Source organism: Papaver somniferum, chromosome 8, assembly GCF_003573695.1.
Source record: "Papaver somniferum cultivar HN1 chromosome 8, ASM357369v1, whole genome shotgun sequence".
In the NCBI taxonomy this organism is placed as follows: domain Eukaryota; kingdom Viridiplantae; phylum Streptophyta; class Magnoliopsida; order Ranunculales; family Papaveraceae; genus Papaver; species Papaver somniferum.
In genome coordinates this window covers 71,445,932-71,472,236 of record NC_039365.1, presented here as the reverse complement: position 1 = coordinate 71,472,236, position 26,305 = coordinate 71,445,932, and the positions used below count along the sequence as shown (strand labels likewise).

The following is a 26,305-nucleotide window of genomic DNA, read 5'->3' as shown; positions in this document are numbered from 1 at the left end:
AAAAAAACAAACGTGTAATTATGATCGATAATTATTTTGATATATGTCCATAAAATTAATACATAAATTTTAGGTTTACAATACCAATTCTAAATCATCGAATCAGTAGACACATTCAATCATATCAAAGACTGTTCCAAAGAAAATCTAAAGCGGATTACATACTAGTATGGTATTTATTATCCGGTGTTCCGCTTCTCACAAAGGTTAAAATGGTACTTTGGTCTTCTCTTTTTTCCCTAATGAACCCTTTTCTTAGTTTTTCCCCATCGAAAAGAGAAATGAGGTTTTGATCATCCCCGATCTCTTCTCCGTTAACTTGTTACGAACCCTAGAAAAAATCAAAAGCAAAGCCTCCAGAATTTATCGATACGATTGCAGAAGAATTAAGAAAACACTAGATAGAGATAAAAATGGTGGATTCAAGACAAAGTGGTGGTCAGAATGATGAAGATTATAACACCAATACCAAACTTTATAATCCATACAAAGACTTACAACTACCAATGCAACAGCTTTATAAGTTACCCACTTCACCTGAATTTCTCTTTCAAGAAGAATCTGTAGCTCTTCGTAGATCTTGGGGTGAAAATTTGACATATTATACTGGTTCTGGTTATCTTTCTGGAGCTATCTTTGGTGCTGGAAAAGGTTTTATTGAAGGTGTTAAAGCTTCTGAACAAGGTAGTCTTTTAGAAATGGTTTATCTTGGGGTTTTTCATTTGGGAGAAAATCAAAAATTTTAATCTTTTCATTTTATCTCAGAAATTTTTAAAATTTCAGTGTATGATTTTAATGGAAATGCTTTTCATTATGTACAGGTGATACTTTGAAGCTTAAAATTAATCGAATCTTAAATGCATCTGGTCACTCTGGTCGGAAAATTGGAAATCGAATTGGTGTGATAGGATTAATGTATGCAGGAATTGAAAGTGGAATAGTAGAACTTAGAGATACAGATGATGTGATTAATAGTGTTTTGGCTGGGCTTGGAACTGGAGCTTTATTTAAAGCTGCCAAGGGTGTGAGGTCTGCTGCAGTTGGCGGTGCAATTGGAGGATTAGTCGTGGGAGCTGCAGTTGCTGGAAAACAAGTGGTCAAGAGATATATTCCAATATAGGGTTTGTTATTCTTCTCCTTACTGGTTTATGGTAGGTGTTTTTTTGTTAAATTGGTCTTCAATGAAAACAATAATATATTTTTTCCCCTTGTAATTGAGGAATGGTTAATATGCTGAATAATCTATATTGGGGATGAACATTGTATGATCCGTTTTTCGTTGAGAGCCATAATTTTGGCATAATATGAGTGATACAACTACATGTAATTCTTTCACTTCTCCATTTATTTATGAAATCCCGATTACAAATTTTTTATTCAACTATTCAATTCTTATCGCGGCTGTTTGTCTTGTTGGGTTTGCTTTTCATTACATATCTCTTGCTCTTACTGTAGAAATTCCATCTTTTCTTCTCTCTTTCAGTCTTTTGTAACTTTTGATGAGGTGTTTATATATCGAATAATTGAGGTGCGAACATTGGATGTTGGAGCTAAGTGCAATGATGTGAGCAGTTTTGAGGTTATGTCAAACTCATTCATTACATCCTTCCTTGTTGGTTGTGTTTCACTTCTCACTGTTCAGTATTCAGTTTTCTGCATTTCAACTGATGTCTGGTTCAATGAATTGTGTTCCATTTCCTTACATCGTAGTTTCCTACTTACATGAGAACTAATGATTAAACACAGTCCAGTCTATATGTCACAAGTTTAAAAATTGATTTTGTTCTGCATGATTTATTTTGCTCTACATGATAATATATCTTTATTGGATAAATTCTTTCACAAATAGCTTTCATATTTACTGGAATCAGCCAGCCCATTCAACATTTGTTGGTCAAATGGATCCAAAATCCACCTGTAGGTAAGTGACTAACCTGATCCGTTATGTAAAACAGCTCTCAGTTTTTCAGCAGCTCTTACGGAGTTACAGGGTTCCTAATTGTCTACCTGAATAGAGTAAAAGTTTATTGTTGCTTATATTTATACTTTTGTTAAGTAGTCTTTTTTAATTAATCGCTGAGTTAGTAGTAAGCAGCAATTAGATATCTGAGAAACTGTTATTCATATTTACTTGGGGTTATATTGTGCAATTAAATCTTGTTCCTGGATTATGTTCCATGTTAGCAGGTAAGTTGAATCTGATAGGTGTTTCCCCCTTATACTTATCCCGGTTAAGGTTCAAAACCTGGGTCAAGCTGTATAATATTGTGTGTTATTTTTAAAACATAAGTTGAAGCTTCAATTCGGTCTAACCTGGATATGATGTACAACTGATTATGTTTTTGTTGATGGTGATGATAGAAATTCGATGCTTCTGATTTAAATCTCTAAAAACTTGAGTTTGGGCTACAACTAAATGTGTTAGAAGAGTTGGCTCCTGTTGAAATTTGAGAAATGGCTCGAGTCCTTTCATAGGGTTTCTTGTTTCCTTTATTGCACCATGTTGATGGTGGATTTTCGACAAAGGCTAAAATCGTAAAATCATGACACTGCATGTTTCTGACCTGGCTTCACTCATATTTTATGATTCGTGAACCATTTCATGATCTCTGACCGAGCGAGCATCCTCTCAGAGCTATGATGAATATGTTCCTCGAAAAGCCTCTCAGCTAAGCTTTCGACACTTTGCACATTTTATCATCACCTCTACGTAGAAACAAAATGATTAGACGGCTCCTAGACATATTACATGCTAGTATAGAGCGCTAACGTCTTCAGGACGTCACACTGTTTGTTGTTCCTTGACTATGTAGAGAGAACGTGTATAGAATCTCTTAACGATTCGACGACACCTAGACATATTGCATGCTAGTATAGAGCGCTAACGTCTTCAGGACGTCAGACTGTTTGTTGTTCCCTGACTATACGCCCCCAATATTCAGAACGAGTACGATGTTTCCATTATCTCATACCTCGATTCTCGAATAAACCTGCTCCTAGACTATCGCATGCTAGTATTGAGCAATTCATAGATTAATTCTAGCGTGTCATTCATCAATTGAAATCCTAGAAAATAATTTATTTTATCTCATGACTCCGTTCCATGGCTGATCTTCAGCTGGATTCCATGGATTAGTAATAGATAATCATTCTATCTCATTACTCCATTCCATGGCTGATTCTCAGCTGAATTCCATGGATTAGTAATAGATATTCAATTTATTTTATTACTCCCTTTCATGGCTAATTCTCAGCTGAATTCCATGAATTAGTAATACATATTTACTGGGCATCTAGGCCACCACCGAGTAAGCCCCGAGAAAATGGTGTGAGTGTACTTAGCAGTATTGCACGAACGAGCACCCTAGTACACGAACGAACACTCAAAAAATATGGACGAACGAGGAAACCTATGCAAAATAAGGAAAGAAATAATAATAATAAAATAATAAAGAGGCGCCTAAGGAGACCGGGCCCACCGGCCGGTCGGTCATGCCGTCGTGGCCGGTCCCACGCCTCTCCCTTTTATTTTATTTTATTTTTTTTATTTTTCCTAATCTCATGAAAACTCCTTCATTTGAGCAAACTCCCTCGTTTGAGCAAAACTCTCAGTTTCTCCATATTTTCTTCACACGATGAAAAATGATTAAAAAATAAGGAAAGGTGTCACGGGACCGGGCCTACTAACCGGCCGGCCATGCCCTAGTCGTGGCCGGTCCCACACCTTATGATCCCTTATTTTATTATTATTATTTTCTTCATCTCATGAAACTCCTTCGTTTGAGAAAAAACCCTAGTTTTTCATATTTTCTCAAATATTGCTCAAACATCAAAAAGCCAAAAAGCCAAATGGTCACATGACCGTCTAGGCTACTCACAATAAATATTAAAATATTAATATTTTAATATTCTCAAAATATTGGTCGCACGAGCAGAGTTGTACTTGCTCATTCGAGCAAAATCGAGAGTTTCAGTCAAGATCAAACTCTTCTGAAAATCCAAAATATTGCTCAAACGCGCACCAGAAAATACCAAAATTCTCAGGTCTGAGACACGGACACTATGGTGACACGGTCATGCCACCTTGGTCGACCAAGGTCGGCCCTTAGGCTTGCAAGGAGCCGTTTCCATACTCTTTCACAATTTTGACCTAATTAATCTTCTACAATTCATAATTGGGTTCAAACTCTTTCCAACCAACTTGAAACTTGTTCAATCGACTACCAGCTGGTCCCACGACCACCAAGGGCCGGTTTCATACCCCCTGGTCGGTCCCCCATCTCTCCATAATTAGGTTTTATTTCCTAATGCTCAGACGAGCACTACTCAATAAATGATGTAACCAGCATTTAATCATCCTTTCACCAACTGGTCTACAAAGGACTTTGGTGCGTGCTCACTCAAGCACCTGGGCGTTACATGGTCGGCTATCATACCATGTAGTCGGTCCCTCTCTCACTCAGTGATTGATTTTCAGTAAGTCATCAATTGATCAACAATGGATCAAAATGAACGCTCTGCAAATCATAGTTCTGAGCAAGTTCAACCACTAATAATTTTATGTTGATCCAGCAATCAACATATTGATTAATTATATCATATTTGGTCAAGCTGTCAATATTATTTTATTTAGTCATGCTACCAATAATTGTTCAAACGAGCAATATTTGCTCATACTATCAATATTGATTCAACTATCAATATTCGGTAATCCATCAAATGAGCAATATTTGCTTGGACGGACAATAATATTATGATGTTTAATAATTCGCTCAGGCGAGCAATATTTGCTCATGTTCAATCCATCAATCATGCTCGACTGAACAATACTTAGACTCATCATCTAATCAAGTTAACAACTGACTAATTAAATACACGTCTGACTTGCAGACTCCACGTTCGTGAGACATCAATCACGTCACATGGGGGGATATTAATTAGGGTTTTGGTCTGGCGGCCTACGACACGTGTGTTTATCCACGATGAGAAATGTGAGTAAGTCGTGCAAGTAGTTGAGGGATTTAGCAAAGTAGTGGGTGGACAATCAACCAAGTCTCCACACGACCTGAAACTGGTTGAACCACGATTTCCCACTTTCCCACTCTTTCACTCGAGCAACCGTCACACTTACTGGGATCAATGTATCTACTATTCTTGCAATATAAATAAGTTTCTAAATCCACGATTGAACAACTAAGAATCATCGTCTACAGAAGAATTCTCATCCGAGTAATCACTCTCAAGAATTCAATCAATCAACCAGAACTTATTCGAACCAATCAATTCATTTGAAGAACTCACAATCCTTGATCACCATTGATCTCACACACTTCTCAGCTTCCCTCCTACAGATCGACCATCTTCCCTCTTTATGACCGAATTGACTATGGAACGACCATTGTCTTGGTTTAGGCCGGAGTCCTACAGATTGGTCTCTCGAACTCAAAGCACTCCCGTGCAGTGCATCTGTTTGATGTTAAGCAGTTTTATCGGTCGAGGAGTCCTGTCAGCACGGTCGTCTCTTCATTTTCCTAAAAAACCAGCAAATCGTTTTTCTCCATCTACACTCCAGTATACCAAGATATTCCTTTAACAACAATTTTGTTAAGCCTTCTAAGCTGAAAATCTTTGGCTCTCCCAGTAGTATTTCATGATAACATATGATTCACTTTTGTTCACATGCAAATTATTTTGTTGCATGGGTACGACTTAAGAGATTCTCCGGACTTTATCACGTCAACAGAAGCTTGGAATTATGAATTTGCACAGAGAACTGGTGCTAAATGACTGCATAGTTTGGGATTACAGGCAAGGTCACTTATCATAGCAACAAGGCACACTATTGTTTTTTGTAAACCATAATAGTCTAGTTTTGAGTGGTCCGCACTTCTGCTCACTTATTAGGAGTTGTAGTATTAGGTGTGATAGCGTTTGTATACTTCTGGTTAGTTGGGTTTATGAAAGTTTTCTCCAATTTAGAAAATGTAAAAGAAAAGTGGGAATTGAACAAATTACCATCCGGGGTAATTTTTGAACACGCAACTAGGGAATGTATAAAGTAATTGTGGGGAAAAGATAATAGGATAAAATATGGATTTAAATAGTGAATCGGAGTCACCTCCTATCCATGTATTTTAATTAATATAATTCATAATATTTTCCTCACTAATCATGTTTAATGGTTAATTAAAATTAGTTAAGTTATTATTTCCTCGGTCTTTTTTTATATGTCCTATATTCTATTTTGGTATGTCTTTTTTTTATCTGTCCGCTTTGTTTATATATATATATATATATATATATATATATATATATATATATATATATATATATATTTCCGTTAACTATCAAATATAACCTTTATTTTTTATAATCATAAAATCATTTTAAATATAAATTCAATCACAAATATTAAACAACATTTTTTAATTCAATGACCTTTTCTCTCTCCTAAAAAAAGAGCTCCCAAATAGTGTTTTTTTTCCTTCCCTTTTTTTCCTTTCCTCTTAGCCCATGGCAGAGTAAATCCTTAGCCATCCCCAGGGTGAAGTAAGATCATGATTGAGGAGGAACGGATCTGACTTGGAGGTTTAATTGCATAGATGTGTTGTGGTATTTGTCTTTGGTGTTTTCAGTAGTATGTTTGGATTTATTATCTTTGTTTTAGGTTTAGGATTTACTTTTATTTCCTATTTGTTCTTATTTATTGATTGATTTTTTTGGAGGTTTGGGTGAATTTTTTGAGATAGATGTCGATCTATTATCGCCCAATCTATTCCTTTTTGATTTACCTTGTTATTTCATTCTAATTTCTTCGATTGAGCCTGTGGAGATAGATGTTGATCTATGCTCTTTCGATCTGTTCCTTTATCGTGTCTTGATATTCTCTTTTACTGTTCTTGTTCTCCGATTGAGCCTGTGGAGATAGATGTTGATATATGCTCTTTCGATCTTTACCCTTTTAGTTTCTTCTCTCGACTTTCTTAGAATGATCATTGGTGTAGATGATCATGTCTGTTGGGGCTAGTGTCTTTTCAATTTCTAATTTGTGATTTTGTATCTATTATTAAAATGTTCTAATCCATGGTTGGGTGATCTCTTTCTTATTAGAGACATAGTAATCGAATTTCGAATAGGCCTTTTTTACCTTTTGTTTTTGGAAGTGTTGTGCTTAGGATGTGGTAAATTTTACAAAAAATATGTCTGTATTAAATCCCTAATAAGATTGGGTCTCTTATAAGTAAGAGGGTTTTCATTGTGTTTCTCTTAGAGGAGGCTAATGAGCTCCCCAATATGGGTTTTGCTCGAAATAGGAGGTCTGGAATTGGTATAAAACAAGTGAATGTTTTTTAATGAAGCTGGTTAGATTAAAAAAGTCTAGAGCTTTACTACAATTAGTCATAATCAGATTTGAAAGTATGGGTTTATTATGATCTTGAGCTTCCTTGTTAAGTTAGGATTCTTTATAATAGTGTTGTTCAGTGAGGATAGGAATTGTTATCAAGTGATCATCCAATGTAAGTTGTAATTGTAAGTTCATTGAAAGCTCAATATGAGTGAAAAGTGAGTCTTATACGAGAGTGGTCTATGTTTGGAGGCCAAATTTGCCTTGTCTCTGGAAGTGTGGTGCCCTTGAATGTGGTTAAAATTTTAAAACAGTCAGTTTGTTAGATTTAAGTGTGCGATGTTATTTCTTCTTACCCGAGGCTATTGGGCTCCTTAGTAGGGTTATGCTTGAGGTAGGAAGTCTGGAGTTGTAGTAACACTAGTGAGTGAATTTTAATGAAGTCGGTGGCTTAGATAAGTATAGATATTTTGAACGTTAGTCATAGTCAGATATGTTACTACGGGTCTTAAAAAAATAAAAATTCAAAGAGCATCCTTGTTCAGTTAGGATTCCCTTTTATTAGGTTGTCGGATTAGGAAATGGATTTGTGTTAGATGACCTTCCATTGTGAGTTGTAGTTGTAGATGAATGTAAGCTCCGTATGCTCTTGGTGAGTAAAATGTTGTCTTGTTTAAGAGTGGTCTGAGTTCTAAGTGTTTTTATAGAATTTTAATTGGTTTATTGACGTTTGTTTTCTTTTTTCAGTTTCTTTTAAGGGTTTCGGTTTATTTAGTCCTTCTTCGTTAGTTTTCCTTGGAAGGTCGTATTGATTAGAAAGGAAAAGTTTAGTCTAATCCTTGGTTTCTTGTATTTTCCTAGAATTATAACATCTTTTCTTTTTTTTCTTTAGTTCCTTGCCCGTTAGGGGTTTTTGGATGTTTCTAGTTTTTTCTCTCTAGTGGAGTTTTCCTTGTTTTCTTCTTCTCCTTTTTTTGGTGTTGTTTTGTCGTCACATGTATGCAATTATGGCCAGGTCTAGACCTGTAATCCTCTGATCTGAAAAGCTCGAAGGCTAGCTACTTCTTTCTCTTGGTTTCTTCCTCTAATTTTCCTTCTTGTTTATTTTTGGTCTGTTGGGTGCCTCTTTTTTTTGCAAGCAAAGAAGGGTCTTCAGAACTTTTTGGTGGTCAGGACTAAGGCGCAAGATGACTTCATTTCAAGTTCACTAAAAAAAAAAACCGTTGAACAAGATTAAATTTGGGGCTATACAGGGTCCGTTATTCTTTTAACTTTTTTTAAAGATTATATGCTTTTTTAAGTTCAATAGTGGTTTTTGCCTTTAGCATACGTTGGTCTGATCATCCGGTTTCTGCATCATTAGGAGTATCATCTTGGATTAATTGTAGGAGCTTGTTGAGATTGTTTGGAGGTTATTAAAATAACTATTGGTCACTTAGCTTAGGGACCTTAGATATACTTAATAAAACAAAATTAATAGTTAAGGGTTTTATCAAATTGGGTTCTTGTACATGGTTTTCTATTAATCTTCTTTTTTTATTTGTCTTAATGCTTTCTTATTTAGTGAGTATTATAGTATTTAATATAGTCATTGGTAATTCTTCCTTTCAAGAAAATATGACTGATCATGTGAAACAGCATGATGTTGAAATCGTTGTTGGTTATGTATTATCTTGGTCCGGTTTTATAAATCGTGACTCTTCTACTTGTATTTCTTTGGAGATACATTTATCATTTTATAAGTTCTTGATTGAAGAAAAGCCTAAAATGGCATCTTCAATCGCCAAGAGGACGAATTATTTACCCTGTACAAGCCATCCTGACACTTCTATTAGTCTTGCTATTGATAGAAGGGCTCAGGACCATACATTGATGGTTTTATCACGAGTGAAGGGACATACATACATCCAACATTAGAAGACAACTCATTGGGTACCGATGGAGAACAAAGATTTTCAGAGAAATTGAGGAATTATAAATGTAATTTTATCTTTCTAGGTAGTTTTATTACAATTTTATGGACTTTCGGCGTTGCACTCTTTTCCTTAGCCAAGGGTTTACCACGATGGATTTTCTTTGGCAAGGTTTTTAACGAGGCAACTAAACCGAGTCCTACTTTTTTCGAAAGTCTTCAAATTTATTCCCTTTGTATTTCTTTTTAGCTGGTGATCTGGGCTGATATTAGAGGTATCCCTTCCTAGGGCAACCTTTAGCGATCAAGTCCAGGTTATTTAACCGGTTTATTAATATAAATCGATTTATTCTCAAAAAGAAATCACAAATATTAAATAGTATCACCATATATAAAGAAAAAATCTATTTAACATCTTTAATACTAATCGTCATTTCCTTTTTAAATAAAAATATTTATGGATAACTATAAAATTCCTTATAAAGCTTCTACTTATTCATATGACCAAAATATCTTTGTTTTTATTTTCTTGAAACATTTCTTAGAATGATAATATTACCCAATTTATATTTTTTAATATTAATTTTAATTTTAGTAATAATATAACATTAAATAGGGTTTGTCAAGAGTTAATCATGACATTTTGTACGATTTCCTTAATATTTTGGCTTTGTCAATTAGGACCGTTAATAAAAGACGGAGGGAGTAGATTTTTTGATAATGATTAGTATAAATCGTAATCACTTCACTTGGGTAAGAGTAGAAGGATTTTTTTTTTGAGGTAATAGGAATTTGGTTAAAATGAGTATTCCCAACATACAAAAAACCGACAAAAAATGCTGACAAATGTTACAAAATACACATAAAATGGTTACTCCCAACTAACAGTGCGGACATTGTAAGTTATTTATCGAGCATGCCGGCACCATTTTTCGGCATGGTCATCATCGCTTCCGGCATGATCTTCATCACTAATACAATGCCGACGATGTAAAAAAAAAATCACTTCCGGTATGGTCTTCATCACTTCCGACATGGTATTCATCATTTTCGGCATGGTCTTCAGCACTAATACGATACCGACGATGTAAAAAAAAAACATTTTCAAAGTGAGGAGCCGGCAGCGAAGAAGAAGAGAATTTGAAATGGGGTGGGCAATATTTAGGTTTAATTTAGATTTTATTTGTTTTAAAGTATTTTAGTATTTCCGCCCCTAAAAACACCCCTTAACAGAAACTATTGGATGGGAATATTAATTCATACCCTACAATTGCATTACATATCTCCCAATTCCGCGTTCAATTTTTAAGTTGACCGGTATCCACCCCCAACTATCAAAGTGGAAAGTCCCACCATTAGAATACAAGGGTTTATTTGGGTCTATTGATTTGATCCAATTACTTTAAGGTCCTTTTTAGAAATATATTTTTGGGTTAGTCCAAAAAATTATTATTTGGTCCTTGGATAAATATTATTCCCCTACCGATTAAATAGGTTTTTTTATGATTTCACATATGATTTTTTGTTTTTAGGCACCGTGAATTTGAAGTACATAACTCTCATACTGATTAACTAACTAATATTATGCTTATTTTATGTGTTTTAGGAACTATGAACTTGCAGCACATAACTCCCATATTGATTAATAACCATGTTTATGCTTTCGTTTATGCTTTCATATGCTGGATGATGTACTGAAACAAAACTACTTAACCTTGCAGGTAAGGTTATGAAAAAAAGTCATAGAAAGTCGTATATATCTGGTTTTACAGCATTAGATACTCTTGTCAATAAGATTAGGTCGAGCAAATATACTTTTAATGATGTGTTGTTGGAAAAGATAGGCGAATCCTCGTATAGACAAGTATTCTTAATGTTCAGGATCACTAAGTATGCAGAAAGTTACTGCGAAAAGTCAGAAGATGTTAAAAACTATATATTATGACAAACAAGATGCTCTTATACCAGTATTTGTCTTGTTCGGTTAGAAAAGCGAAGTAAATTATGAATCAACAGTGCATATTTATTGTACCGAAAAGACCTAGTTTTTTTCTTTAGTATGATCATATATAATTTTTTGTTTTTGTTTTTTGTTTTTGATAGTACAGATCAGCAGTACATAACTGCCACACTGAAAAATCCTAATTAAGTGACAATATTGCATCAGAAACAAAAATGGTGAAAGTTGAGGATGCGGTTGATGTTCAGGTGACAAATGCGAAAATTATGGTACTGATTATTTTGGGTCGCAAAAGCACATTGAGAAAGTTGGAGTACTCTAGCATTTCATCTTCCAAGCTCGGCAAATGTAAGGCGGTGACATCTTAAATTCGAAACCAAATCAGATAGCTCAAAATGGGGTTGATGTTCAGGTGCCAAGATCTGAAAATGTCACGAGAACCAATTGAGAAGGTTGGGAATGCAGTTAATATTAAGGTTCCAAGCACCAAAAATGTAAACGATGGTTTTAAATTGAAATAATCTTATGATTAAATATGCAAATGCGGTTGTATTCAAGGGTTAATTTTGGAAATATAAGTATATAACTGAATCAGTGAAAAAAGGCTAAAAAAATGTAGTTTTCGAAGTGTAATGTTCATTTTAGGTTCTTTAAAAGTGTCAATCAGGTTCTTTAAAAGTGACAATCTTGCAGGGTTTATTTTACATCAATTGTGAGTGTATGTTGGTTACGCACGACAAGGACATTATATGATTACCTAATAAAACTAGTTGAACTAATATACTACGATTAATTATAGTTTTAATATGGAGTGTAACGTTTATGTACTGTAGTTTTAATGGAGTGCGACACTTATGTACTCAGGTTTATGTATAGTAGTTTTTTACGGAGTGCGGCGTTTATGTACTCGGGTTTTCCTCGGAGTGCAGCGCTTACCTACTGTGATTTTTCGGAGTGCATTCTTAATGCACCGTGGTTTTCTAGGCAATTAAAGCTTCAAATAGGAATGTGTGAAGCTTCAAATTTACATACAATAAATTCTTGACTGCTCTACAAAGTAGTTCAGGGACAATACTTATATAATTACTTGAATACATATAACTTTGCTGATTGAAAATGAATACAAAAAATAGTTTGTGCAACTATTGTATCTCTTAAATTCATCAACAATATCAAATGAGTAAATTTTACATGTACAACAAAAAAGAAGAAAGAAATCTTCAGCATTTGCTTGATAATAAAACTTAGTGATCCAGAGATGATCTAATGCTATATATAACTGAAAATCCTTTCTTTCATCATGTCCACCATCTTTACAGGGAATTCCCTAGAAATAAAAAACAACAATATTAGAAATCAACAAACTTAAGCTAGTAATTAGGGATGAAGAAGTATCTTGTTTTGAGGGTACTATTGTAAGCTAAATCATTGATAAGGAACACTCCCTCACTGGGTTAGACTAAGTCTGATAACAATGAAACTGACAAGAATGAACTTGTGTATAAAGGCTTCGTTAAATACAAATTCAGTAAATATTGATCTATTGCTGCGAAACTCTCAGATCCATGTAAAAGGCATCTACGTAGATACTTAAGGACTACCGGGACTATGTACCCATACCTGCAAATAAAAAATAAAAAAAATATCAAAAATGTATATAAAAAATGCACTTTAAAAAATGTGTACATAAAGATTGCACTCTAAGAAACTGACCGTATTTAAAAATCACACTCCCAAAATGTGAAAAGATATTAACACTAAAGATAAATAATTTCTGTTGGATTTAGTCGGTGGTAGAAGTTAGGGTTTTGGTAAACTTCTAACTTAATTAAACTGCTTCCTAAAGTTTAGGAATTAACTTTTGGGCCAAGTTAGGGAAACTTGCTTCCAAAGTAATTTTTTTAAGGGCCAAAGTTTGTCTTCTCCATATATATGAATAGAATTGTAGGTTTACAGAAATTCCAATCTAGAAGAGTGGTAAATCCCTGTGCTTAGGATTTTGGTATCTTTGTTAAGGAGGATCGTGTGCTACCGTGAAGGTCAATATCGGTGTAAGAGAAAAACTTGTAGAGAGAGGATTTTGGTGTTCTAGTGTTTAGGATTTGGGGCTTTACCCTAAACCAAGTTTCTAGTGTTTCCATGTTTCTCCTATGTTACTAGCAGCTGTGAAGAAAGCGTAGAAGAGAAGACATGAGGCTGGTTCGAGGAATGGTTGGAGATTTGGTTTCCATGGTTTCTTCGATGGTGTTCTCGGGTATGTCTTGTTAATTCTTTGTCTTGTCTTGGGTTGCAGAAAGAGCATGTAATGGTCTTTAATTATAGTGGAAGTTTTTCTGGTGGTGTTGGCCGTGGATGTAGCTTGTAAACGTGAACCACGTATATCTTGTGTATGTGTTTCTTTATCTTCTATTTCTCTTATTATTTCTCTCATGTTTGGTTCAAATCACAAATTGCCCTTTGTGATCCTGATTTCCGCTGCGCTCGGGGTGCCAATTTTCCCAACAATTTCTTCTATGCAAAAATAACTGTTGGAAACATGGATCCTCAATGAAAGAGTACATAAAAAAGGCGCTCTGAAAAACGGAGAGTGCATGAAAAGCGCACTCCAAAAAAAAGTAAAATATATTAACATCGAAGTTCCAAATATTCCCTCTATGTTAGAGCACATTATATTATCATCCAAAGAAATGCTCATGTCACTACGAAATAAAAAAAAATATATCTTAAAGAAGTCTACTTCCAGGCATATATACACGCAGTGTTTGGTCTGTTAATAACTATCTATTAAGATAGCTAAGGAAATATATATGCTAGAATATATAGAAGAGTATTTAGTGACCGCTGTATATGAAGAACAAGATGGAACCGCCTTCCAAGATGATTATCCAACTTGTTATTATAACTATCATGTTTTCATTCCAAAATTATCCTAAGTAGTATGCCAAATACATACTCAACTCTTCCGTCTCAACCATAGACTTAATAATCAAAACAGTTGTAGTATCCATAACCAAAATTAAAATAAATGAAATTATTCAAAAACAAAGTTAGAATTCATGGAAATTTAAAGTCCGTAAAAACCAGTATATGAAATATGTACCCCTAAAAACCATAGTATATGAACAAAGAAAATTAGGGTCCTTTTTATCATCATTATTACTCCCTTACATTTTGAATACTTGAACTCTGAATCAAAATAAATTTTTTTTTTCTTCAGAAAAATCATTATATATATATTAAAAATGAACTCCATGATACTAGCTCATTCATCTACAGTGCATAAAAACCATACTCAATTAAAGCTGTTTTCTCTGAAGTGCTCCTTCTATACATTGATTTTTCTGGAGTGCAATCTTTACGTACTAAGTTTTAAGCAATAACTGGAAATCCGAGGTAAGGCATATCTTGGTTGCACCTTCCTATCTCATGTATGTGTAACAATAAAATACTAGATTGAAATTGTAGCAGTGGAAGTCAGCAGAAAACTCTGAGATAAATCTGATGCCTAGAAGGATGCGATGATAAACTGAATAACATCTGAATGCATTCGATACACATCTGACATGTATGTCCATAAAGCAAGAGCACATAAAACATGAGTACAAAATATGCACTTCAAAAAATGAGTACATAAAGCACGCACTCTAAGAAACTGATAGTACATAAAATGCGCACTCCCAAAAAATGGACAGATATTAGCATCAAACCTCTGAACAATTCCTTCTCTAAAAAATACTTTCCGAAAATGTCCGTCCTTAATGCAAGAGCACATAAAAAATGAGTATATAATAAACGCACTATGTGAAACTGAGAAACATAAAAGCACAAACATATACACACACAAAAATAGATGTTAAACAACTAATAAATACAAAAAATCATGTTATCTTTTGGTAATCAATATATGAACTTCTAATTCATTATCTAAATCAATTCCAAGACAAAAATGACTGATGAATCTATAAATATAACAGAATCGAAATCGGTTTTAATTCAATATTTCATATACGTACTACTAGGTCATACAAATTAACTGAATAAAACTACGAACATAGTAGAATTAAAGCAGTTCTTTTCAGTATGCCATATACGTACCTCTGATTCATAACTAAAAATTAACTGCATGTCAAGAAAACGTATAAATTTATGAATACAATCAAATCTAAACAGTTGTATCTCAGTATTACATATATGTACTTCTGGATCAATTAAAAAAAAACTATGAATATCACTAAAATAAATCAGTTTTTATCATTACGCCATATATGTACTGCTGAATCAAACAATCTGTAACTACAAACAAGCATCATTTTGACAAAAAAAAGAAACAAAAATGTAAACAAATTAGAAGTTAAAATAATCTAAAAACATAATAATCTATCAAAGAAATCGAATAATTACAAACAAGATTCATTAAAGAACAACAAAAACAAAACACGAAAAAATCTAACTTAAAAATTACTAAAATAATAAAATCGAGTTACAAAAATATCATGATGTGATCATTATGAATCAGTTAAAACCAAACCTAAAACATTACTAAATCTATCTAATCATAAACATTGAGTTGAAAACAAATCAAAAACACAAAAATATTAGTAGTAGAAGAAAGAAGAACGGAAGATTATCACATAACATACCTGAAAACCAAAAAGAATCAGCAGAAACCTTAGGTCGACAAATCCAGAGCAGACAAAGGAGGGAGAGCAGTTTCGTATCTGAGAAAAACTAATTGAGACGAATATAGCAAACTTGAAATATCTGTAAAAAGAAGGAAGGTCATTTCTGGAATTTTTAAATTACACGTAACTGGTCCCACACGTGTGGTGGACCTGAAATTAAAAAATTTGGTCCAATTTTTTATTTATTTAAAACTTTGGACCTCACATGATGGTTTCTCAATGGGTGGACATGTCACTAACTAGGCCCAATATATTAGTACTTATTGGTCATTCCTACATTTGGAATATTGTTATATCTGATAGATGTTGTAGAAATGTTGCACTCAGTGACTAAGTTGTAAAATCTAACTACAAAAGCATGAGAATTTGGTTTAGAATTCTGAAAAACCAGATTGGACCTGTCCTTCCAAATGTACCAGGCTGTACACGTTAACCTGCATATATAGCTTTCAGTGGTATATTCATCAGTGTTCTGACTTGAGTTATTATAAACCAACTTACAACCCAATCGTGAAAAGAATTATAAGTCTGTAGAATGTCAGTGATATTAATGCCAACAACAAACCAAATTTTTCTAGCATACTCACATTCACCAAAAAGGTGGTCAATAGTTTCCAGACTATGATTACAAAAACAATAGTGCAAGTCTATCTTAGTCTTATAACTTGAAATTATAGATCTAGTAGGAACAATGTCTTTTAAGCATTTCCAAATAAAAAGTTGGGCTGTATGTGTAACTCTAATGTGCCAGAGATGTTTTCAAACATCGATAGGTATAGTATCACCACTAATGGCATTGTTCACATAATTAGTGCATAAAGTATTGTACGCACTTTTGACAGAGAATTTTCCATTTCTATCTGGTTTCTATATTAGGAAATCCTCACCTATAGCAAGAACATGCATATCCAAGATAGTTTTAGCAGTATCATGATTAAAAAGAGAGATAATAAGATCAATATTCCAAATTCTAGCATCTGGTAGGAAAAGATCACAAACAAGATTATAAGAAACAATGCTAGAAAGACTCATAATTGGGACAGGTGGACTATTCATACCTCTAATCCAATTATCTAGCCAAATATTAATTTTAGTACCACATATAACAGACCACATAGAGTATTTTTGAACTACCTCTAATCCTGAATATATACTTCTCCATAACCAAGAACAGTCATCTTTCAGTTTATCCAAATGCAAAAGACTTCTACTTTTACCATACTTTGCTCTAACAATTTGCATACACAGAGAGTTTTCATCACTACAAGCCTTCCAAGCCATTTTAGTAAGTAAAGCAGTGTTGAAAACTTCAAGGTTCCTAAAACCAAAACCACCAATGCTTTAGGGATACTAAGTTTAGTCCAACTTATCAAACAGAGACCTCGACTATGTTGATGTCCCCACCAAAATTTCCTTTGTATAGTGTCCATTTGGTCTATTAAAGTCTTAGGAATTTTAAAACTTCCCATCTGGTGAGTAGGAAGTGCATTCAAGACATGCTTAACCAAAGTAGATCTACCTGATTGGTCAACAGTTTTCCCTTTCCAAGATTTAAGCCTAGATCCAAAATAATGGATTATTGGATTAAAGGCTTTAGTCTTACTTCTACCAATTAAGAGCGTAACTCTAAGATACTTATCACTGTCAAGAGTTTCAGTCATTTGAAGTTTTGTGGCAAGAGTATGTTTGGCACTAGGATTGATATTATGGCTAAAATAAACACTAGATTTCTCAACATTAAGCATTTGACCATAAACAATCCCAAATTGATTGATAACACTCATAATACCGGCAATATTATGCATGTCAGCTTTTGCAAAAATGAGAATGTCATCAGCAAACATGAGATGAGTAATACCTAGAGCATTCCTAGCTGCCTTAACACCTAAAATTAAATCATTAGTATTAGCATGTAAGAGAAGTCTAGAGAGGTATTCCATACAAATAATAAATAGATAAGGGGATAAGAGATCCCCTTGTATAATTCCCATAGTAGGAGTAAAACCATATGTAGGGGTACCATTCAAAAGAACTGGGATTTGAGTAGTTGAGATACATTATTCAATGTACCTGCAAAATTTCTCATTAAAACCAAACTTCTTAAGAATTCCTAATAAAAAAGTCTATTCAATCCTATCAAAGGCCTTAGAAAGATTTAACTTAAGAGCCATAATACCACTATAACCCCCTTTATGCTTTAGAGTATGAATCATCTCATGAGAAACACTAATGTTGTCATGTATGGCTCTCCCTGGCACAAAAGCAGCCTAATATGGAGATATAAGGTGTTTCAAATGTGATTTTTTTATGCTTAAGTACTAAACATCCTGTAAGCAAACTACATGCTGAAATTATACTTTAAACTAGTATTGCATACTCGACAATTCACTGAAATCAGCACCATACAAAACTAGAACACTAGATACAACTTCTATTTTGTCATATTACTTGATGATCGATAAAAACTGATTTTCTTTTAAATAAAACTTGTGAGGCTAGAAGAGAGTCCTAGTCATGCTTGCCACATGTCAATCCAACCTTCCCATCATGAGTTGGATGACACCTCATGGCTACAAAGGACACCTCATATGACATGTCAAGCTAAAGGACATGCCATGCTTAGACCCAATCCTTATCTAGCAATATCATTAATCTAGTCTTTAGTGCATGATTAATACCATAAACATGCCTTAATGCGGATTAAGACTAATCCAACTTAACATAGTATAAACAAGAATGAGTTTAACCAAATGGAGATTTGTTGCGCAAAACACCTAAATGCTAACAGGTCCCACTTGTTTAAGCAACAAAACTTTTCTTAAAAACTTTATAAAAGAATTTATCAACTATGATTTTGGATATAACTTCACATATGGTATCACAGAAACCAATGGGTCTAAGGTGAAAAGGATTTGTAGGGATATCAGTCTTAGGAATCAAAGATAAGTAAGTTTTATTAAACTCTTGAGGCATATAACCGGAATTAAAAAAAAATTGCACAGCAATAGCAACATCATTACCAACAATATCCCAATTGGATTGATAAAAACCATCTTGGAAGCCATCTGGACATGGAGAACTCCAGGCAACCATGTTTTTGATAGTATTAAGGATATCATCACTAGTAGGAATTCTTGTAAATCTAGTATTGTCATGCTCAGATAATATGATAGGTATAATGTCAAAAGTATCTTCAGGAATACAAGGATTAGTTGTATTACTAACAGAACTGAAATGAGAGACAAGAACATTTGCCATATCATTTCTAATGTTATACTAAATATTATTAGAGTCCCACAGATTGCCAATATTTTTCCTAAACATTCTTTTATTAGCTAGGCTATGAAAATATTTAGTATTATTATCCATATCTGTTATGAACTTATCACCTGACTTCTGTTTATAAAATTCAGCATGTATGCTAAACTAATTCTCCAAGTTTTTATTAGCTAGGCTAGTAGCTATCCTATCATGCTGAGAATTTGAGGGAGTTTCTCTTTGATCAATTTCCAATTGATTTTGAAGGTTATTGATATTTCTATTTAGTCTCCAAATTCAATTTTATTCCAATGAGAAAGTCTTTTCCTAGTGTTTTGTTGCTTAGTAGTTAACTTAAAAGCAGGGGAACCACTAGTATCAACATCCCAGGCAGTATAAAGTTGGTTTTTAAAATCCAAATATTTCATCCACATAGCAAAAAACTTAAAAGGTCTCCATCTACAATTAACAGAATTATCAGTAACAAGCATAATTGGACAATGATCAGATCCAGCTTGAACTAAGTGATGAAGCCTAGCATGTGGAAAATTTATACACCAGTCATGATTACATGGAGACATATCAATTCTATATTTTCTAGTACCAGTACCCAGTTTATTTACTTGACCAAGTAAAGTTCCTACCAACATAACCCAAATCCATAAGACCACAAATATTAACTTTGTCCTGCACATATCTGTCATCATTTGTGATACTTGAAGAATCAAAAACATCATGCAGATGAAAATTGAGATCACATATTACTAACCAAGGTTGCATAATATTTTCACTAATTCTCATCATAAACTCCCATTGTTCTTTTTTCTTATCAGTGTAAGTAGACCCATACACCAAAGTTATTAAAACATCAGGTTTACTAAGGTCAATTTTTATAACAACATGAATCATATTTTTTGAAACATCTTGGATTTCACAGTGTACTCCATCCTTCCACGTAAGAATAAATCCACCAGTCAATCCTATTCTATCAATATAAACATGGTTAATTTAATTTAAAGAATTATCCACAAAAATCGTTTACTCACAATCTACTTTAATTTCAGATATGAACAAAAAATTCAGGGGATTGTCTACTAACTAAAGTAAAAAGTTGATCCTTTGTGAATTTTTGGGCTAAACCTTGGACATTCCAAGCTAATATCCTAATTATGTGAAAATCAAAGTAAAATTGAAAAAAAATCAAATCAATGAATAACGTTGAAAAAACAAGCGAAAATTAAAAATTAGGGCAAAAATTTAGGGTTTTAAAAATTACCAGAGAGTTTGCAGTTCCTCCAAATTGGTAATGTGCAGATCCAGTGACAGATGCAGAGTTATCAATTGCTTTCTCACCACCATAATTGTGTTGATATTCCATTTGAATCTCCATCAAGATTCTATTGCCATCAGTTCCAACTTCTTCCAAAAGAATATCATGATCTTAATAAATTGGATTCCTATGGGTGTTGTGAGTAGATGAGTTAATTGAATTAGGGTAATTCTGAAGTTCTTCTTCTCTCGATCTTTTACTCTTTCTCCCATCTTCTATACCTAGTTTCTCAGACTGAGGAATACTGATTTCTCCCTTATCACTCGAAGAGGATATCATTCCAGAGTTGTTATCTTCATCAATTTTTAGGATATATCCAGCTAAAAAAGCATCTCCTTCTTCAGTTTGACTATAGTCAGCAAAAGTCTACTCATCCATTTCTTCGACCTTATGCTCTTGGCAAGTCTTGCACAATTTGCACCTACACGATAAACAACATAACACTATTTATGATATCTCATATGGCTACATATGATAGTGATATCGAACCCAAATTTTCTCACCAGTTGGAGTATATGACCACCCTTCCCTTCTTAAAGGATCTTTTAGATTTACATCCACATAAATAGTATTAGTTACGTGACCTCTAGCCGTTTTTTCCCTCCCTTATGAAAACACCCTTCTCCCTATATCCTTGCAGATATCATTTACCAACTTCTAATTTAGTACAATCTGTTTTAGATTCTTCAATATGACGCACCAGGTTTGGCTCAAAAACTTGTGTTCACCAAGTTGTATAGCTTAATTATGTTGAATCAGACAAAGAAAATAGCCATTTATGGACCACAAACCATTAGAGATGACTGAGTTATATGCATTTTTCCTTTCAAATATGAAAATAAAAATGTTGGTTCCTTTAGATATCATTTGGTATTTGCGATATCTTGTCTATTTGAGATTGACCTCCTTCTTGACTTCTTCATGATTCAGTGGATCCTTGGATATGATTTTACCAAGCAAGCTATATGAAAACTCCTCAGCTGCTTCTTTAACCACCTGAGCCGAACTAATGACTCTTCTGATAGTTTTTCGAAGAGCTAGCTTCAATATTGGATGACTGCATCTTCAAGGATAGATTATCCATATGTATGTTTTCCCTTTTCATATAACCATGTAACTTATTAGGAAGTTTATATAGATGGGTGATGTTAGGGATTGGATTAATGATAAGATATCGTATAGGATTATAAAAGGTTTGAAGACATTCGAAACTATATTGTTTCCAAAGATAACAATCATGATGACTGTAGACCTTCAATTTCGGTAAGATAGTTTTGACCAAAATTTGAAATTCAAAAGGAGGGAAAAGTTTCCTGAAATTGTTGTTGAGATTGCGTTGGGAAAGATCCAACGAGTTGACACGGTTAACCCACAGTTTCTGGTTATAATATATGATATTGACCATGATTCCAAATGATATAGAGATCTAGATAGATGACAAGAATGACGATGGCTAGAAGACAATGAAACTGATGCAGAAATGAAGACTGGAATATCCAAGCTCAAACTAGTTTGAAACCACAATTATGTTGATAACATCACTAATGTTGGAGAATAAGCACAACTGCAATAACTCAAAGGATAGATCATTATCCTTATACCACGACCAGTATAAACAACTGGATAACACACAGAAATCAACAGGAGAGATCTGCAAAAGAAATTAGCAACCCATTAAAGGAGATATTTCAATAAGATCTTAAAAATTAAGATTATGAAATAACTTAAAATAAAAATAAATTACTTCAACAAGCTGATCTAAAGATGAAAACATAAGTTATAAGTCTTTAAAATCTAATTAAGATGAAGAAAAAAACTAATTTGGTCAAGATAATCTTCTTGAAATCATAGCAACACAAAGAGATCAGTGAGAAAAGAAATTTTTAAATGAAACTGAATTAATTCAGTTTCACCCGATTCACAGAGCAAAGATTCCCAGTCTATGGTCTGTATCATTCATCGTTAGTATAAGAAATATGTATAATTCGATAGCCGTGTTTATATTCGTTATGTATGTGTTTTAAAATGTTTTTCAATGGTATAAACTTTACGAATATCCGTGATATACTTTAAGAAATTAATTATTTATAAATTTTACTAGTTATTATCCATAAGGGTATAATTATAAAAAAAAATACTTTAAAATACTCCCCTTTCCTCACTGCCTTAAGAATTGTGCAAAATTGAACTAGGTCATCTTTTTAGGGACGGAAGGAGTATTATGATTAAATCATAAACTTATAATAAAGTTTCACAAAGACTATATAATGGCACCATGGGAAGAAGAATCATTAATTTAAACCCTAGAACCATCATCAATTGATTTAAGATGGAGTATCTTATTTTTCTTCGTTTTGATTTGAGGATTTGTGTGTTTGGTTGGTTCAAGATGTGTCAGACGAAGATTGATAACCAAATCAAGTCATGAGATAGATTCAGGGCAATAACCATATCATGATCTTGTGTAGGTGCGTGTTTCCACCAATAGGAAAACATGCATCTTCACAAAGTAATGAGAATCTATTTGCTTCGAGGGATCCCTAGGTAAAAAAAATATCACGCAAACCTCGAACAATTAACACTACAAGAAAATCTTAAGTAACATAACTGGCCAATCTAAGACAGTCAAATAACCTTGATCAAGGAAAAGACCAATCGTGTTTTAATTTAGCTCACGGGTGACTCATAAAATTTATTTAGTCATGTACTTAAAGGTATATACATATGAAAGTAATGATTGTTGATGATGAAAGACGTTTTTGAAATTAGGGTTTTCAGGACATTTGAGAAAACTCTCCATCTCTGTCAGTTAATCTTATTAGATCATCAAAATCATGGGTTTTACTTGTTTTTACATGAATTTGATTGACGTAGGGAAATCAGTAAGTTTTTTTTATTTATTTTTCTAATTTTTTTAAAACAAGAATCTCTAGGTGTAGGAGGAAAGCAAATGATATATTTGGAGAAAGAAGAGGCACACAAACGATGTAAAGAAGAGGATTTCAATATTTGAATCACCGAAATACCCTTCCTTTCATTAACAAGAACTTTAGGCTGTGGTTGATAGTGGGTAATTCCACGGAATTAGCCTAGTTTCCACGGAATTAGCCCATATTCCGTCGTTTGGTATGAAAACCAATTCCGTGATTTAATTCCTCAGTGACCCCTTTCCACGGAAAGATCCCCATCTTTATTCCTGCACCCCCGGAAAAGATTACAGGGAAAGAAAAAAATGGAAAAAATAGAAAGAAAAACAATCAAGATCTGATTGCATATTTTCCCTTCTTCTTAGTGTTGTATCTCATCATTCTGCCATAATGAGACTTGATAGCAAACAACAAAAAGAAGAAAAGGAGAAAATTAAGCCTATAGGTTGTTCGTGGCTTCTTTTTTTTTTTTTTCTAAGTCCCCGTGATTCCCTGTTTAACTAGATCCTTTTTTTTATTCAAATATAATTACATTGTGTTAGTTCCGTAGTTTGATGAACAATATATGATTCAAGTTCGTATGGATATTTCCTCTCTGTATACATGCTTGTTTAGTGTTTGTTGAAAAGCATCACCAAATTTGTGCATACTTTTTTGTTTGGCTTGCAACCGTGCATACTTTTTTTCTTAGGTTTGCAACATAATCGGTTTGTAGCTGAATTACTTTTCATTATTAACAAGATCGTCATCTTGAAAATGGGTAGTATTCAAATAGTGAAATTTATTTTTCCTTGAGGAATTCACAATTCCGTGGAATGAGTTTCCATGGAATCTAATTCCATGGAATCTAATTCCATGGAATTAATTCTCTGTTATCAAACACAACCTTAATTCGTTAAAAATCGGTAATCGAAATTAATGGCAACTCTTCATTTGTCCCTCACACCCCATCAAATATTGTTCCCATCAAAAATTTATTCATAAAAAAGGAGGGAATAGCATTTATTAAGACAGCCCCCAAAAATCATTTGGTTCCCTTAATATCTTGAATTTTTCAACACGGACGGAAAAAATGTTATAGAGAGAATACAAAATAAAAAGTATTATTTACACTAGAATCTTCTTTTCCTCTTTCTTCAAACTATATTGAGCCAATATAGGGCTGCACAAAACCGACTCAACCCACCAACCCAACCCACACCCGTCTGAAATTACCCGTACTCGACCCAACCCACTTAGGAGCGGGTCGATTATGGGTCACAACATCAAAACTCATCGTATGTTGGGTCGATTGTGGGTGATAACTTCCCTCACCCGACCCAACCCACCCAGCCACCTAAATATTTTTAAATTAATGCTAACCCTTAGATTACCTATCCTAGATCATCCATTGAAGTAATAATATATAATGCCCAAACCTAATCATCGGTAGCTTCTCTTCACTGAAGAGTCTTCAATCAGTTCCCTTCAACGGAAGTCTCAGAGGCTCAGTTTATTTCTTCACTTTCTCTTCGCTTTGTAAATCAAATCACAGCATCACCAGCAACAATCAATCAACATCGTCACCAGTAAACCAACAACCAAAGGTGAGACAAGGAATCGTTGTAATTTGTAATTACTAATTAGCGTTTTGTTTCCTAAAATTGATTTTGGGTTGGCTTATTTCAATTGGGTTCTTAATGTAATGTTTGTATTTTATGGTGGGTAACCCACCACCCACCCGATCCAACCCACCGTAACGTGGGTCGGATGAAAACCAACCCATTATAATGTTGGGTTGGTTGCGGGTGACAACTTCTGTTACCCACCATCAATGGGTTGGGTGACGGATGAGGCCAAACCGACCCAAACCGACCCATGTGCAGCCCTAAACCAATATGATTAGTTCCATGTTACTCCAACTCCCTCAATTAAAGTCCAAGCATATGTACGTTATCGTTTTGTTTAATCTTTACATAGTGCAGATGATAAAAAATTATTTATAGTGCGGAACCGCATGAAACCGCATCATATTCCGTAATGAACAGAGCTTGTTGCAGTAGATGGGAACACAAAAGGAATTTTTGAGTTTGCCAATTGTGATTATAAAATTTAAATGATTTTTATATCGACTATGATATTTATTATATATTTTCAGACCTAGGAGACTTTTTAATCCTCGTTTAATTGGGGCCATAGAAAATAACAGGGGGCCATATAATCCCATCTCCCCCATGGGAGGTGGATAAGTGATGTCTAGATTTAATGAAAAACTAGATTATTCTAACCTCTAGGAGTATGACATGTCACCCTATTAACACATTTTTAATTAATTAACTATTTTATTTTGTACTTTATTTTTTTAAGAATTTTTCCGGTAAGACAATAGCGCGATCCTTTAAAAACAATAACGACTCCCTGAAGACCATAACAACTCTGAATTAACGACCGTTGATGGTGGATTTTTGACGAAGGTCATATTCATAAAATCACATCGGAAATCATGTATCTCTGATCAGTATCGGAATCATAAGAAACTTGTATCCTCACAAGGAGTGAATCGCAGATCTGTAGTAACATATAATAGCAATATTAGGGTTTCTGAGGCAAAACTTTTAATATTCAATTCATTTCATTATTAAAAGATGAAAGATTCAACACATTTTATTCGAATTCGGAATACATTCCTGGTGTCTGAATTAATCCAGAATAATACATGATGCTGATCACATCATATCTGAATGCTCCTAGACATATTGTATGCTAGTATATAATAGATTAATTAAATCTAGTCGCAATATTCATCGAATTGAATTCCTAGAAATTATGTACTGATTAAACCCTAAATGTTCATCTACTCAGGATCCGTGGCTTTTCTCAGTCGAACTCCATGGAAAGTAATGGATATCTAC

General features: G+C 33.8%; 1 protein-coding gene across 1 annotated transcript; it reads left to right on the top strand.

Annotated features, from left to right (window-relative positions):
• The first annotated feature begins 228 nt into the window (after positions 1-228).
• LOC113301820 (mitochondrial import inner membrane translocase subunit TIM23-2-like) lies at positions 229-1,381 on the top strand. Its single transcript, XM_026550648.1, has 2 exons — positions 229-684; positions 822-1,381. The coding sequence occupies exons 1-2, from the start codon at positions 414-416 to the stop codon at positions 1,118-1,120; spliced, it is 570 nt and encodes a 189-aa protein (XP_026406433.1). The 5' UTR covers positions 229-413; the 3' UTR covers positions 1,121-1,381.
• The last annotated feature ends 24,924 nt before the right edge of the window (positions 1,382-26,305 follow it).